Raw genomic sequence first — 15,993 nt, forward strand, 5'->3', positions numbered from 1 at the left:
TGGAACCTTGAGAATTAAACTCTCATTATTTTTTTTTTTTTAATAATAGGACAATTATTAGACAGTTCACTTTAGGTGCTCTAGATCTAAATGCATATATTGCAATTCACAAGACTTAAAAGCTCAAAGCCTACAGAAGTTCTAGAATGTACAGCTTTCATATTAAGGTGGTAAATGTGCAACTATATTACCTGGCACATATATTACTTACTATTAAAAAGCCTGTATTTGCAAAAAATATTACCTTAGAGTACTAGCAATCATAAGGAATTTGTACACTTTAGGGTTATTTTGGAAGCAGCAATGAGAGCATTTAGAATAGAAAATAATTGATAGACTCTAATGTTAGAATGGAAATCACAGAGGAAGAATCCACTTAATATGTTAAAAATTAACAGATGCTACAATAAGGACACTGCCAAAATGCAAAGCTATACAGACTGAAAGCCAGAATTCCTCCTTTGATCACACTCTGTCACTTAACATTTGGACTGGAAAGAAAAAAAGAAAAAAAAAAACTATTTCCAGTTTTAGTCTGGAAGAGGGTGATCTGTAATCCTTAGGAGAGTCTTACTCCAAGGGTTTTGTTTGTATCAGGTTCTTGATAATTACTGCAAACATTCTTGGTAGCTCTCAACAGCAAAGAAAGCAAAGAGCAAGAGGAGCAAATAAAGCCACAAACCAAGAGACAAGAAAAGTAGTAACTTCATTACAGTGGAGAGGCATGAAGATACTATGATGGGAAGTGCTATAATAGTCAAAGCTAACATTCTGACGCAAGGTAAAAAGCTGTAATTCACAAATTTAGAGTCCCCTTACTTTAAATAGGGGTGGAAGTATGGTATGCTAACAAGATCAAAGTAGCTTCTGAAATAAATATGTTTGCAGGAAAGCAGCCATTTATAAATGCAGATATATTCACATTGCAATGAGTTCAGCCTAATCTAATGACTTCCAAGAACATTTATCTTTATTTTTTCATGGTATTGTTCCAGTAAAAAGTAAGTTTCAAAGTACTTGAGTGTTTGTTCGTAGATGATTATACAAAAGGGAATTTTGAGTTTAGTTTCATGGAACTAAAGAATATTTCTTTTTCTCATTAATGTTTCTCATTAACAACAGAAGCTGCGCAGAGATCTAAATTGAATGGAAAATTTTATTTTACATACAGTGCTAATGCCTGATCAATAATTAGGCAAGACATGAAGATTTGACTTCCAGTTTCAAAAAATGGAGACCATCATCTCAGGTATAATCTCAGTGACTCCAATAATTGCCCAAGAATTAATTTAGTCCCACCCTCCTTGCCTCTCTTCTAGAATTCACTTATATAAACCTGACATTATATAAACTGAATATGCATGTACGGTGGGGTGAGGTCAATGCACCGTGAAACACTCGAGGTGGCTCCTTTCAGCTTCCTCCTTCAAGACAAACAACACACCCAGCCCCGGAGTCGGAGAGCAACAGAGGCGCCGGCCTCGGGTGATGGGCCGGGCCAGGAATGGGGTTCAGGACGGAGGACAGCGGCACGGGGCCGGGCCAGGAGAGGGTTCAGAACCGAGGACAGCGACATGGGGTCAAGCCGTTTAGTGGTTCAGGACCGAGGACAGCGACATGGGGTCCGGCCATTTAGGGGTTCAGGACCGAGGACAGCGACACGGGGATGGGCCAGGATGGGTTCAGGACCGAGGACAGCGACACGGGGATGGGCCAGGATGGGTTCAGGACCGAGGACAGCGACACGGGAGCGGGCAGGGCCGTGGTTCAGAACCACGGACAGCGGCAGCCCCGAAGAGCCGGGCGGGGAGCGGGCTTGTTGCACGTCGGGCTGAGAATTCGCTGAGAGGCAGGCAAAGAACGGGGAAGGAAATTACCCCAGCCTTCGCAAAAGCACAATGAGGTAAAGTCATGACTCCAGAATGGTGAATACCATGGTGAATACCATGAATAAATGGCAAGCAATTTAATCTATTTAGCCTCTTCCCTCCCAACTAATACAGGGGAAAAAAAAAAAAAAAAAAAGAAGAAAAACAAGGGTGAAAAAATAGGCTGAAACAGACCTCCTCAATCCATGACTATTTAATGAAGCCGAATGATAGTTGTAGAGGTTCAGAATTGCCAGAGTAATGGCCAGCAAATGTATTATGCCCAAAAGCCTTGGAAGATTCAACAAGATTCTCTCTCCAGACGCTTGCAGAACCCATCCGCTTCCCTGGCTGCTAGCAGAGCTGTGGGGCATCCAGCCCCGTGAAGCACACACCCGCACACAGAAAACCACAACGGTGTCTGCACATCTCTCCCCGCCCCGACACACAAACTGCCCGTGCTCCAGATCAGTGCAAGGCAGGAAAGGAGGGCGCAGCCCACGGAACCGGGGACCGCCGCTATTATCAGAGACCGCTGTAGTGGGGAGAGCCAGAGGGTGCGGGCTCCGTCCTGGTGTCCGCGCCCGTGCGGCCACCCCTTCCCTCCCTCTGCCAGCAAAATGGAACGCCGGCTCCGGGTGCGGCGGGCCCAGCTCGAATTGCCACTCGCCCCCCGCCCCACCGCGAGGAGACGGAGAAGGGGGAAGGGAGGAGCGGGAGAAGGGAGATTTTCCGTGCATGCCTTTGCATGGGAGGCGGCTCCGCGCCGGCGAGGTTCCCTCTGGGCAGCCCCTGCGCCCTTGACATGACAGCGGCGATCTGCCTCCTCTCCTCCTCGCTCAGCTGGCTCAGGTCCGCCTCCACCCCGGCCGGGACCAGGCTCTGCAAGGGGGCCGCGGAGCCGCCGCCATCCCCGGCCGCCGCCGCCCCTTCGGGGAAGGCGCCCAGCCCTTCGCCTCCTTCCAGGCTCGCCTCGTTGCCCATGGCCGCCGCGGCTCGCCGCCTCTCCCGCCGGGCGCAGAGCGGGCTGGGGAGCGGCTCGCAGCCCCGCTGCCCCGCGGGCGATCAATCAGGGCTCGGCGGCCGCCACCACGGCCCCGCGCGGCGGCAGCGCCGGGCCGGGCTGGGCTCGCTGGCCGCCGCCGCGGCTGCCGGGGGAGTGCGGCGGTGCCGCCCGCCGAGCTCCGCCGCCCCGCGCCGCGCATGCTCCGGGCGGGCGGCTCCCCCCGCGCTCCGGGCCCGCCCCGCGCCCCGGCCTTTAAAGGCACCGCCGCCCCCGGCCCGCGCTCCCGCCGCGCCGTGAGGGACCGAGCGGGAGCCGAGCCGCGGGCAGCCCTGCGGGCGCTGCTGCCTCCCGCTCGCCTTCCCTCCGCGTACAACGGTGTGCGGGTAAAGCTTGAAGGAGCGTCGCTCGCCCGAAGCAAAGTAAGAGGGGATGGAAAACGCGTCTGGAGGACACCCCATCCAAGAAACCCCTTCAGGGTAGAGTCAATGAGGTCGGATTGCTCCATGCCCTGAACAGCACAGTTTTGAATGCCCCTGTCGATAGGGATTTTACAGCTTGCCTCGGTCTGTGTTTCAGTACTGGACTACCATCGTGATGACTGTCTCCACCATATCAGTGTCATTCCAGGACCAATTAGTCCCAAACTGGACACTGAACTCTTAATGCAGTTTCACAACTGCTGAATATATTGAGGAGAACAACCTTCTCCAACCTTCCAGCCACACTTGAGGTGGCAGAGGAATGCCAGTCTGACTATGGTGTTCTTCATCACAACCACATACTGCTGGAATGCATTTCACCTGGATGTTTGCTGCAAAGCTGCTTTTGGGACAGCTCTCCTGGTGCACTCCTTCCCAGATACAGAATGCTCTGCTTGCCATTCTTCAACTTCAAGGTGTTCCTGCCAGCTCATCTTCCCACCTGGATGGAGCAGAGTGGCCCTGCTCTTTAGTGTACCTACTTCTCTCCCAGCTGAGATTTGCAGAGAATGTATTCTATGCCTTGCTCACATCAGTAGCAGAGACATCACATACCATTAGTCAGAAAGATACAAATAGTAACACGCCAGCAGTTGGATGTGATGCAAAAAACTGCAGCTGGTTTGAGCCCGATAGTTCAGTCCTCTTTTTCATCCACTGTACAGGTCTCACTAATTTGGCTATAAGGATGTTATAGTTGATCATGCTGAAAGCCTGATGGAGTGATTTGCCTGAGGTTAAACACATGCTGTCTGTTTTTAATAACCTTCCTGTCTTTTGTCTGCTTGGACATGGCTTCTAAGAGGACTTACTCTGTAACTTTCCCAGGAAGGGTACTGGCCACATTTGTCAAACTGTGTGGTAGTTCTCTTGTGGATCTCCTTTTTGAAGATGGGTACAGGGCTTGCTTTTTCCTGGTCATTAGGAAACTTTCCCAGTGACTTTCTGAAGATGACTGACTTTGCAGTAGCATCAACTCCCTCATCACTTTTTGACCCATCCCATTTAGTGCCATAAGTTTCTGCATATCCAATTGGTTTAATTACTCTGTACCACAGGTCATACTTTCCCTCAGAGACCTGGGAGACTACAGGAAAAACCCAATCCATAAAAGCCACTAAGTACCTTGGTCTTTCTATATCTTTTCCATTAGTTTTCCTGCCTCATTGATCAGAGACAAGCTTTACCAAATCCTTTCTAGAGATCTTACTAAATTGTGGCCACATTTTTTGTATTCAAATGTGTTTGTTAAGCAACTATATCTTCACAAATATAATTTGTTTTAGTGATGAAGATGTGCCAGCATTTGGTACTCTTGCTTGTCTTCTTCTTTAGCTTCATCAGTACTTTGCTTCAGACACAGCTGTATGCAGATGAGCTGCCAAAATGACCTATATAGGGATGCTGTACAAATATTTATAGTGCTCTTGTAGTGTAGCAATCAGAGATCATTTTTCCAGTACTGGTTCACAGTAAGTGATGAAACTAGTACCAGCTGGGGGTTTACTACTTTTCTCCTGAGTGGCTACAAGGAACACATCAAGAGAAAAGCTCAGCAGAGAACATGATGAAGCAGAGAGGATAAACTGTCTTAGTGGAGAAGCATGACATGAGTGTAAGTGGTTGCCTCTTCACATGGTGTCTAGGTAAAGATATTAGAAAGGCCTGTGGGGGAGGCTACACACAATGCAGTCATACCTTGACATGTAAAGAAAAGACAAAGTTCAGTTAAGGGGGTTAGAAGGAAACAAATACACATCCCGACATAATTTTTCACAACTGAACATCATATATGTATTTACAAAGAGATGTGCAAAGTGCTGCTGCATGGAAGAAGACAAGTACAAAACAGAAATATGGGGAAAGAGGGATTTAATCAGTGTAAACATTTGGTTTTCTGATACTTACTAATGTGAATATTCATAATGCTCTTAAATATTGAGGATTTTGTGGAGGGCGGTATTTCCGTCCTTCAGTTGGATAGTCTGAAACTTTATAATGTTCCCAAATGAAAGTTTTAAACAATAAGCATTGGCAGAAGTCTTGTTTCCCCACTTTTAATTGTTTTATCATGTGAATTTATTTATTCAAAGCCAAATGAGTGACTAGTTCTTCTGACTCAGACCCAGAAGTTGTCTTATGTTTAAAATCAGATGGCGTATTTATTTTAAACATAACACAACATCTTGGTCTGAGTCAGAAGAACTAGTGAGTTTGAATAAATAAATTCACTCAATAAAACAATTAAAATTGGGGAAACGAGTTCTGATGAGACTTAATATTTAAAACTATATACACTGCTTCTGTTTCACTTTTAATCTGTCCTGAGATAGAAAATAGGAGGAAGAGCCATTAAGGCCTAAGGAAGTAAGATGAGCATAAAAAAGAGGCAAAGGATGAGAAATGACCTTCAGTGGGAAGTTCATTATTGGCTTCACTGGAGCCAAGGATTTCACCTTAAAAATTATGATTTCAAATATCTTAGGGATTTTTGTGGAAACAGTCTCTTTTCACAGTTCTGTGACATTTACCTTTTCTTATGAAAGAGCATGAAATCAAGAGCTATCTGTTCCAGAAGTCCTGCTGCAGGTCTGTTTCCCCTACATCCTATAAGTTTTCACATCTTTCTCCCTATGTACTTTATGGTCTGTCCAAAAGTGACAAGAACGCTGTCATTTTGGTGTTACCAATCAAACTCACAAACTAATGAGTCTTAAGATTCTGTTGCAGCAAGGAAAGAAAAGTTATCAAATTAATCAGCCCATTTGCCAAAAATTGTAATATCTAACTTGCAAGAAACAGCTCACTGGTGCCAATATAAAACCCTTATAAAAAATTGCTTAATCTCTTGCACAGAAAAATATGATTAAAACCTTTTTAGAGATAAAACAGTCCTTTTTAAAGTGCATGCAAATTAGCATTCTTTCTGCAAATTTAGAGGCAGAGATAGAGAAGCAAGTTACCTTTTCTTTGATACTAGGTAATATAAAAGGATAATCATGAATAGCAGCAAATCAAACTGCCCTTTGAGGACCTGCTCACAGTTTTTGTAGAATCTAATTGTATCTATTTGAATCCAAAATAGACCAGCACAATCACAAATATTTTTATATTTTACATTGAGGCCATACATGGCGTCTTTATCCCTGCAAAACAAAGGCACCATATATTTGAAGTGATGCAACTTCATTCAGACTAAACACCGTGCTTTATCAGTAATGCAGTACCTTCAACAGGGCCTGACCAATTTGGTATGCAAACTAGATACATCAAATCTTCAAAGGAGCCAGTCCAAGGTAGAGCTGAGTATGCAAAAGCAGCACAAGGGCACTGGTTCTTCTTTTGCCAGTGCTGAATCCGATCTGAGGCAAGGGAATCTCAGTTAAGAGTGTATCTGCAGCACTAAAATGAGTGCTAGAAGTTAATTTACTGATTAAAAACATTGAAGACATCCAATTTTTTTTCATCACCAGGCTGCTTAGTATAGATGTGCTCTTTACATTTTACAGTTGAGAAAAAGGCATTTAGTGCATAGAAGTTGGAGAAGTAATGCTAAGATCACCAGAAGAAAGGAAGAGGTCAGTAACACCTTGGCATGAACTAGCAAAATGGGAGAAACTTTTATATCTTAATAATATGCCTGGCACTGTGCCCAGACAAAAGTGAAGAGGGTAGAGTTGTGTTAATTGTTAGTGATTACCAGAGGCTGCACTGATCAGTACCACAATATAAGACAGAGGAAGCTAGAAGAGGAGCTAGAATTTGCATAAATGTATTTATAAAATTTTACACATTCATATTTTTTCATTCTAACTTGTACAAATACTTGGGTAAATGTTGCAGTGCCTCTGTCACATTTATCTACCTCATTTCAGAGATACAGAGACTGTGGAGTTTAAAAGAGATGGCTAAGATGCATCCAGCAGTTAAGTCCATCTGCTATACAGAATGAGCATTCCCTTGTAATGAGAGCTCCCACCAAGCAAGGCTTGTCTCACAAGTTCTAATTCTGTGTCAAACCTACACTCATCTACATGCCAACCAAAGTTTGGCTAAATACTGCGCAGCAAATGTTCTTGAAGATCCTGACTACTCTCCAGTCTCACCTGAATTACTGGTCACCAAAACAACCAATAAATGATGATAACAAGGTACCTTGCAAAGCATTGTGTGGTTTTGCTCTTCTGTTCAAATATATGTAACTCTTCTCTTACTGCATAGAATTCTCTACTCCATTTCTTTGTAAAATGCAGGTTGAGAAACTAGTGGAATAGTGATCTACCCTGTTTCAAAACTCCTTCAAAATTTACCTTTTTAAAGGAAAACAACCCACCTAACCCAAAACTGAATACAGCATAAAACTGAGGGTCTGGTCTTTTGGGATACCATGCACTCTGATATAACAGCATTACTGTTACAGCATCATTTTTAAGATTAAACAAATCACTTCTGAGAAGCCTCTGCAGATATTTAGCCTCATTATCATCAGTCTAAGTGAAACAGGATTAGTACATGCACTTTACCTTACTGAATAGCCAGTGCATGGGCACCTGGCTAAGTTTTCCCAGCAATCTCACAACCACATTTTCTTACTTCAACAAAACAAGGTCTGACACCTGAGTTCAGCATAGGAATGCTGATATGCTCACATTAGGAGCATAGTATAGATTAGTCACAATGTTAAACATAATTTTCAATCACTATTTTTACTACCCAAATAGTGATTTGCATCTTAAAGGGAAGAATGGGAAAAATATCCACTAATCTCAAAGGCTGTGTCCTAAACAACACTCAACAGCAATATTGTTGTTCTATCCTGTTGTTCTCCTGTTGCTTTCTTTAATATGAGTTAATTCCCTTGCAGCAGTTGAGTCCAATTAATAGTGGTAGAGATACCACCACAAAGAGCTCAATTTTTGCTTGTTTATATGGTGAAAGAGTCATATGTGTAATTATTACAATTCCAAAGCAAACCCAAGGAAGAACCTAGGGGAACATTGGAGCTGTCATTAGCAAGTTCTGATAAATCACATTAAAATAAAGAATTGGGTTTGCACCACTGAGCATAACAGTGAGACCCTCAGGATCTTTCCTTAGGATTTTAATTGGTAGCATAAGAGTGTTGAAAGTTCTCATTCCCCTAGCAGTTATCTCTTTCATGCTGAGAACACAGTAGGGAGAACTTCTTAGCCTAAGCAAAGTCTTGCTAGTGAAGTGCACATTTAGATTATATGTTCAGCTCCTGCCTATGCTACAGAGAGCAGGTTCATTCTAAACATGATGTTGCATATTTTTTCCTTCTAAATGAATCCAGAGGGTTGGGGGAAGGCGGGGGTGGTAAGGGGTGGAGGGGATATTACATCAAATGTAACTCTCTTGTATTACATGGATTTTAACTAAAACCTCTAAATATTGGCCAAGATTACCTTTTCCAAGGATGAGAGATTAAAGTTAAGCACCTGTGTCCTTCTGTAGGAGCTCACATGTAGAATGATAACAAGAATGCAGAGCACACATTTCCAGTGGGTTCTGCCCATTGCGTACCACATATTGAGTGACATGCTGTAGACCACGTTAAATACACTAACTAGGTGCTCTGGCATGAGCTACCAACTGTCTCCGTGACAGAATTAGAGAGAAAAATGTAAAACAATTATCTTTGTTCTATAGTCCTTAGAATGGGCTCTGAATGTGCTCATTTCAGGTAAAGTAAACAACAGTCTTTATCTCAGAAAGTGTATTTCTTCAGGACTAAGAAAGTTTACCCTTCTCTTCAGATATGTACTTAGAGGTTTTATACTCTTGGCATTGGAAATAGCTCCTTGTTCATAATGGCACCAAACCAGTCATATATCTCAAAGGCCTTGATTTTCATTTTAGTCCAAAACCAATTTTAGAATGGGTAAGAAGTAACCTTTGGAGGTCACCCCAACCAGCTACTTTCTCAAAACAAGGCCAATATACATTAGAGCAATTTTCAGTCAAATTCAGTCAAATCTCTCAGCCTCTCCTCAGAGGACAGGTAGTCCAATTTCCTAACAGTCTGGGCAACCCTTCATTGGACTTGTTCCAGTTTGTCAATCTCTTTCTTATGCAGAGGAACCCAAACCTGGCTGCCGCACTCCAGATGCAATATTGCAAATGCTGAGTACAAAGGAATAATCAGTTCCCTCAATTTCTTGGCTACAATACAGCCCAACATACTGTTGACCATCTAAAGTGAAGGTCTTCACACAAATCCCTCCTGAATTTCAATGGGTTCATGTCTGCCCATTCCTCCAGTCTGTCTACATCTCCTTGGATGCCAGCCCTACCACAGAGCACATTGACCTCATCTGCCAGTTTGGAATCAAGAGTAAACTTGAGGGTCCTTCTCCTCCAGATCATTGGTAAAATTATTAAACAGGTTAAGGGCAATCCAACTGGCCAAAGCATGACCTCCATGTTGTACATGTATATTGGATATTTTCATCCACCACTTTCTTCTTCACTCGTCTAGAAATGGTTTACAACAGGACTCACTCCATGATTTTTCCAGGAACAAAGGTGAAGAGGACCTGCCTTTTATTTACTGGTATCATTTTTAGTTCTTTTTGAAGATGGTTGTAGCATTTTCCTTTCCCCAGTCATCAGGGAACTCCCCCAGTCTCCACAACCTTTCAAGGACACCTTTCAGACTTACCTCATATGACATCGGCCAAATCTCTGAGTACTCACAGATGTATCCCTTATATTCCTGTGGATCTGTATATATTGAGATTACTCAGATCACTGACTCTATCATCTTCCACTGTTTGACCTACCTAACACCATCTGTACCTACCCAAGCAATGTTTCTAAATTCCTCCTTAGCCTGCTTTACTCTTATAAATGTTCTTTTTGCACTGGACCCCAGCCAGGTCCTTGTTTAACCAAGAGAGACTCCTGATATATATACTAATTTTTGTGAGAACTAGGATCTTTGCTTTGTTTCAAGGAGACTGATCTTAAAGATCTAACTTTTGTGAGCTCCTTTGCCCTTCAATACTGCTTCCCACCAGATTTTACTTCCCAGTTCTCTGACTAAGCTGAAATCTACATTCCTGAGATTCAGGGTTTGGGTTCTATTTCTTGCCTTCCTCGGGAATCCCCTCAGGATCTTGAGCTCTGCAATTTCATTGTCACTGACCAAGCCTGCCTGTCACTGACTGTCACATCCCCAACAAGCTCTTCAGAGGCCATGAATGTCCAGGAAAACATCACCTCTGCTTGTCACACACAACATTTGTATTATGAAGTTGTACATGACAACCTCCAGAATTTTCTGGGGACGTGTCCTGCTGCACTGCCCTTTTGGCAGGTGTCAGGGAGGCTTAAATATCCTATAACAAACAAAGCCTGTAATACAAAGAAGTTAGTCAGCTGTTTAAGGATGGCTGTCTACTCCTTCACTCACAGAGTGTCTGAAACACGCTCGTGCCAAATTTCATGTTTACTGGCCTCTCCTCTGACCCTGACATGCAAGCTGTCAACTACACTGTTGCCCATGCCACAGAAGAGCTGCTACTTTACATTAGCAGAAATTCCCTTTCTCTTTACCTTTATCTTTATCTTTCTTAAAGACATTCTTTCCATCCATCTCAGCACAGCAGGCACTCGAAGGACCCCACTAAACCTCAGACATACCTGGGATCTCAAGAAATGCACATCTACTCCTGCCCAAGCTTGTCCTTTCCACCAGGAGGGTTGAGAATAAAACCTCGACTCCCATGCTGTTCACCACTGCCCCCAAAGCCTTCTAGTCACTTTTGCTGGCCTCAGGGTCTTCCCTGGCAGTGTCATTGGTGCCCATGGGGATGAGCACCCAGGAATGCATAATATCTTATGTCACTATAGGACACAAAATAAAACAACGCGGACACGCAGCTCTCCAAGGTAAAAAAGAGCGAAGTTTAATTTCTGACTCCAACATTTACAGATTTCCAAAAGTGACAGCGGATTCGAGGCGAAAGTGCCACCTCTCCAATGACACTGGAAAAACCAAAAATCCATCAAATTTCTCCTCCTCAATAAAAGAATGCAAAACAATAACTTATTTACATAAAATGTGTGAGAAAGTTTGTTACAAGAATGTAAACATCAGAAGCTTAGAAAAACTTAATAAAACAAGGTGACCATCTTTCTCTCATTTTTCATAGGTCTCATACCACACAGTATTTCCTCATAGTACCCAGTACCTGAAAATGTAAATTACCATTGGTTATATGATACTTATCACTGCCATGTGCAACTTTCATTAGCCTCTTACAACTTCTGCAACAATATAATTCCGCATGGTGCAACCTCAACTTTAGAAACAGAGCTTCTCTTATTAAACATCTAGTGCCTTTGCAAACAAAAAAAATATTTTTATAATTTTTTGCCTATATGCCAGTTTTACTATAATGAAATAAACAACAATGAAACTCAGTACAGTCCAAAACCCCCAAGCTTACTATATTCAGTACACTTTTCTAACTCTTACAATATCACTTTCTTAATACCACTTTTTTTAGATAATTAGGCATGTTGATGTGGCTTGGATCATCTGGAAGTGTAGCAGTCTTTTTCCTCAACAAGTTGCTAAACCTAAAAGATAATCTACAGTTTAAGAAATGAAGACTTCCTGTTGTAAAGAGGTTTTTTTTTTTATACCTGTAGGTAGCCACTAGAAGATAATCACTTCTAGTTATTAACTGTGTACCACTGGGTAGGAGGCTTTCTTGTCTCTTATATGGGAACAGTGACACATCGTACTCTAACAGAGGTAATTTATGGGTTTAAGAATTTAAATACGCACAAGCCCTAGTCATGACGTGCAATAAAATATCTCATGACTTTTTGTCATTTGCAATTCACAACTTCATCTGCTTGCTGTGTCTTTACTCAGAGAACAACTGAGTGTGCATATGTGTGTGTACTGATTACACAAGGTTTGCCTTGCTACTGGGTGGCTTCCAACAGGGAACCACAGCAGTTTTATCTCAAATGGCATGGCAGGAAAATTCCCCTGGTCCACTGCTCTCAACAGCTTTTGCATTCTCTGAAGAAGCATTCCGATTTTCAGAGTCCTTACCATCATTTTCACACTAAGCAATTGGATTCTAGAGCAGGATTTAACTAAGTTAAAAGGATGCCTACATTTAAATACCCACAAACAAACTCTACATGTGAGCTGAGTGTTCAGACTCCTATTGCAGCTGGATTAGAGCCAGTCCATAAACCATTAAGGGGGACTCAGGTGAATAACAGATTGGATGCAATTGTATAAACATGTTATATGCTACTTAAGACTCCAGCTGCCAGTGCAGGGAGAAAGTGATCTTTTATAAGATCTATAATTTATTTTATAAATTCTCAGTCATATCTGCCAGCCCCACCATAAGGCACATTAAATGGCATTACATACCTTCCTGTGGGCACATAACTTAAGGCAGCAGAGCATACCTCATAAAGTTAGACAGATTTGTGGGAAACCACAGAGCCAGCTTTCTTGAAATTTAGATGTCCCCATGTCTACAGCTGAATCTCAGTTTTAGTGTGTACTGGAAAGGTAAAGTTCATAAGCCTTTCCTAAATGCTCTCTTCCTTCACAGTACAAGCCCCTGGCTGACAAGTCCAGTGCAAATAACACCTGCAGTTAAGATCAAGAACAGTTTCTAAGCCTCAAGGAAAAATCTTTGTAACAGCTGGAGGCATGCAGAAAGAGGGGTATGAGAACTCTTTCAAATGCTATTTCTGAAAAATGATCAAGCCTTTTGTAGGCCTGAAGTATATTTTTACAGATTTGGTGGAACATTTGCACATTCACATAATGACTCACTGGCTGAGGTTGGAAGGAACTTCTGCACAATCCCATTCAAGTCCTCTATTCATGCAGGATCATGTACAGCTGATTGCCCAGGAGCATGTACAAACAAGTTTGAATACATCTAAAGGTGGAGACTCCACTGCTTTTCTCTAACTCAATGGAATGCTGCTAAAAAACTTGCTGTTTTGCAATAATTTAGCACCAAAGTTACACATATCTGTGATTTAATTCAGCTACAGGGTTTCCCAAAGCAGCACAACTAACAAAATGCAGTCACTTCTAGAGATTGTAGAACAGCAGCAAGTACACTACGAATGTAAATACCCAGCCCATTTCTCTTACCAGCTTTACTGTTAAATAAAATATAGGAACTAGCTGAAAAAATAACTCATAAAGAATTTTAAAATACCATTATAAACTCATTAAGCTTAAAATAAACCTCACCCATTTGGGCTTGATTATTTTTTTCAATTGCATCCATTGATTTTAACATCCCAGATTAACTCTCACCAGCTGAAGGAGAATTTCCACTTTTACAGAGTTCATTTATATAGCACAGAGATACTCAGAGTTGTAGCAGATTTAATTAAGTTTCTTAACAGTTCCTGAAGTCCTTTGGACTAATTCACACAAAGAAATTCTGAGGATATGATGACAGATGAATCTATAATTTCAGCTAAAACAAGGAAATATTCCCTCCCACATGGATCCTCTTCCTTCTTTCATCTCATCTTTCCTCTTCCCCTGCCCTGAAGTATCTGCAAGTCATCATTTTGTCTATCTATAATTCCCTTAACACCTGTGCTACATTTAAAAAATAAAAGTAAAAATAATCAGCTGTAACTCAGAAGGCACACAAAGAAAATCAAAGAGCAGCTGAGCACTCCCCACGGGTTCCGATGGGAGTGGGGGGGTATGACCTGAGTTCTCAACTTTGCCCATTACCACAGTGTCTTTGATAGTCTTATGACTGTAGAGAAGAAAAAAACCTTTTTTTTTCATTAAAGAATGGATTTATGCAAAGATTAAGAGGAAATATGCATCTACAGTGCTATGCTAAATAAACGGATGTTCTCTTTTCTCCTTTATATTCTTTGTGTTGACCTAGAAAAGTGACTTTGAAATCTAAGATTCATCTTTTTTAAGTATGATCTAGACACTTTTTAGGCCTTCCACTGGTTTACTTTCTGAGTTTACCTGAAGCATAATATGGAAGAAGAGTTCTATACATTAAAATGTTTTCCTCTGTGTTAGAGGTAACTCTCCCCCAATATAATTTTCACACCAAAATTTCACAGACAAATTCTATTACAGAAATGTTTGCTATTGACTATGCTCCTTGGACCTAAAAATCCACAAAATAAAATTAAACTAAGGAAATATACAACAGAGCCAAAATTCCCACTTTTTGAAGTTACCTCCTTCCAAAAACAACTCAAGAGCAACAAAACAAAGCTCTTAAAAGGCCAAGATTTAATAAGTCCCACCAGTCTCAAGTTTGAACTTTGAGCTGTTTCTATATTATCTTTCCATAATCTTGACTCAGTTCCTCCCTAAGGACTAGCTCCACTTTAAAATTTTATTTTGTTTTTTCAAATCCTTTCCCAGTTAAGTCCCTTTGTAACTCCTCACCAGAAGTTCCTGAATCATTTACTTGCCTTTGGTAAATCTATGAAGAGCTGAATTATTCAGCTGGTAGAAACATTTTTTACTACTACCATGAGGATCACACAAACACCAGAGGACCACCACCTCACCTTATTTGTTGCATTTTGGTCCTAAATTGCCTAGGACTTCATTTGAGAACTTATTTATTCTCATAAAAAGAAAAAAAAAAACACAGTAGCCCATTTGCTAAAAATCAGTGCATTTGGACAAAACACTGTATGCATAAGGATAAAATTTCCCTTACAGTAGGAACAGGTTTATATACAACATTAAAATAAGAGTTTCAAAGTCCTGTTCAATTTTAAACTCCTACTGTTGTCACTTGGTTTCTATTGATCTCTACTTGAGAATTCTTATTTTATATCTACATTTAGGATTTTTTTCTCTAAATTAATTATAAGTAGCATAAAGATTCATGCCTTTAATAAATTTTTGTCACAATTGCATTTTTCACTCATATTTACTGCTTAAAATAATGATAAATGTCAATTGCTGTACCTCTTCACCAGATATTTTTAAGACCTAGAAATTTCTAGAATTAGTAAATACAGATCACAGTACTTTCCAAAAAGATCAAAATAACTTACTTGAAGCTATTTTTAGGACCATTTTTCCTACATGCATGAAAGTTTAGCAATGCAAAACAGTAGCATTTAGCAATATGACTAATTTGATTGTTCCCTTCTCTGTATGCTTGCAGAGTATTATACAACAGTTAAGACTGCAATAGTTGGATTGAAGTTGTTATTTTGGATTGAAGGTGCTATTTTTCTTCAGTTTTTACTCCCATTTTTGGTAATTGTTCCTTCTTTCTCTTTTCCCTTCCTCAAGTAGGCATTTGAAATACAATTATTTCACTGTTTGTGAACATCTCTGCGAAACACCACTCTCTCCATAATGTGGAGTTGCTGTTTTACTGTTTATAGGTTGTATTCATGATGTTCTAAAGCTCCTCACAGGACTCCTGATACCACTGATGGAGACCACAGCCAGAAAAGGGTAATCCGCACAAGAATCAGAAATTTTAGCATAAGTCTTGCAGTTTAGTATGTGTTTCTAAAATACTAAGAAAATAAACTAGAATATCTCTCCTGTTGGGACAAGGGAGAAAGCCATAAAAGCGTTGCTTAATTAGATGCTATC

The 15,993-nt window shown here is 41.3% G+C and overlaps 1 protein-coding gene across 1 annotated transcript in view; it reads right to left on the reverse strand.

The window, feature by feature from the left end:
• PCLO (piccolo presynaptic cytomatrix protein) overlaps window positions 1-2,852 on the reverse strand; it is a 320,339-nt gene extending 317,487 nt beyond the window's left edge. Inside the window, exon 1 of the mRNA XM_058805751.1 lies at window positions 2,611-2,852. Within this exon, the coding sequence (XP_058661734.1) occupies window positions 2,611-2,852 (242 nt within the window). The remainder of the gene's footprint in view (window positions 1-2,610) is intronic.
• Between the last annotated feature and the right edge of the window lie 13,141 nt (window positions 2,853-15,993).

The sequence above is a fragment of the Ammospiza caudacuta genome, chromosome 5, assembly GCF_027887145.1.
Source record: "Ammospiza caudacuta isolate bAmmCau1 chromosome 5, bAmmCau1.pri, whole genome shotgun sequence".
Classification (NCBI taxonomy): Eukaryota; Metazoa; Chordata; class Aves; order Passeriformes; family Passerellidae; genus Ammospiza; species Ammospiza caudacuta.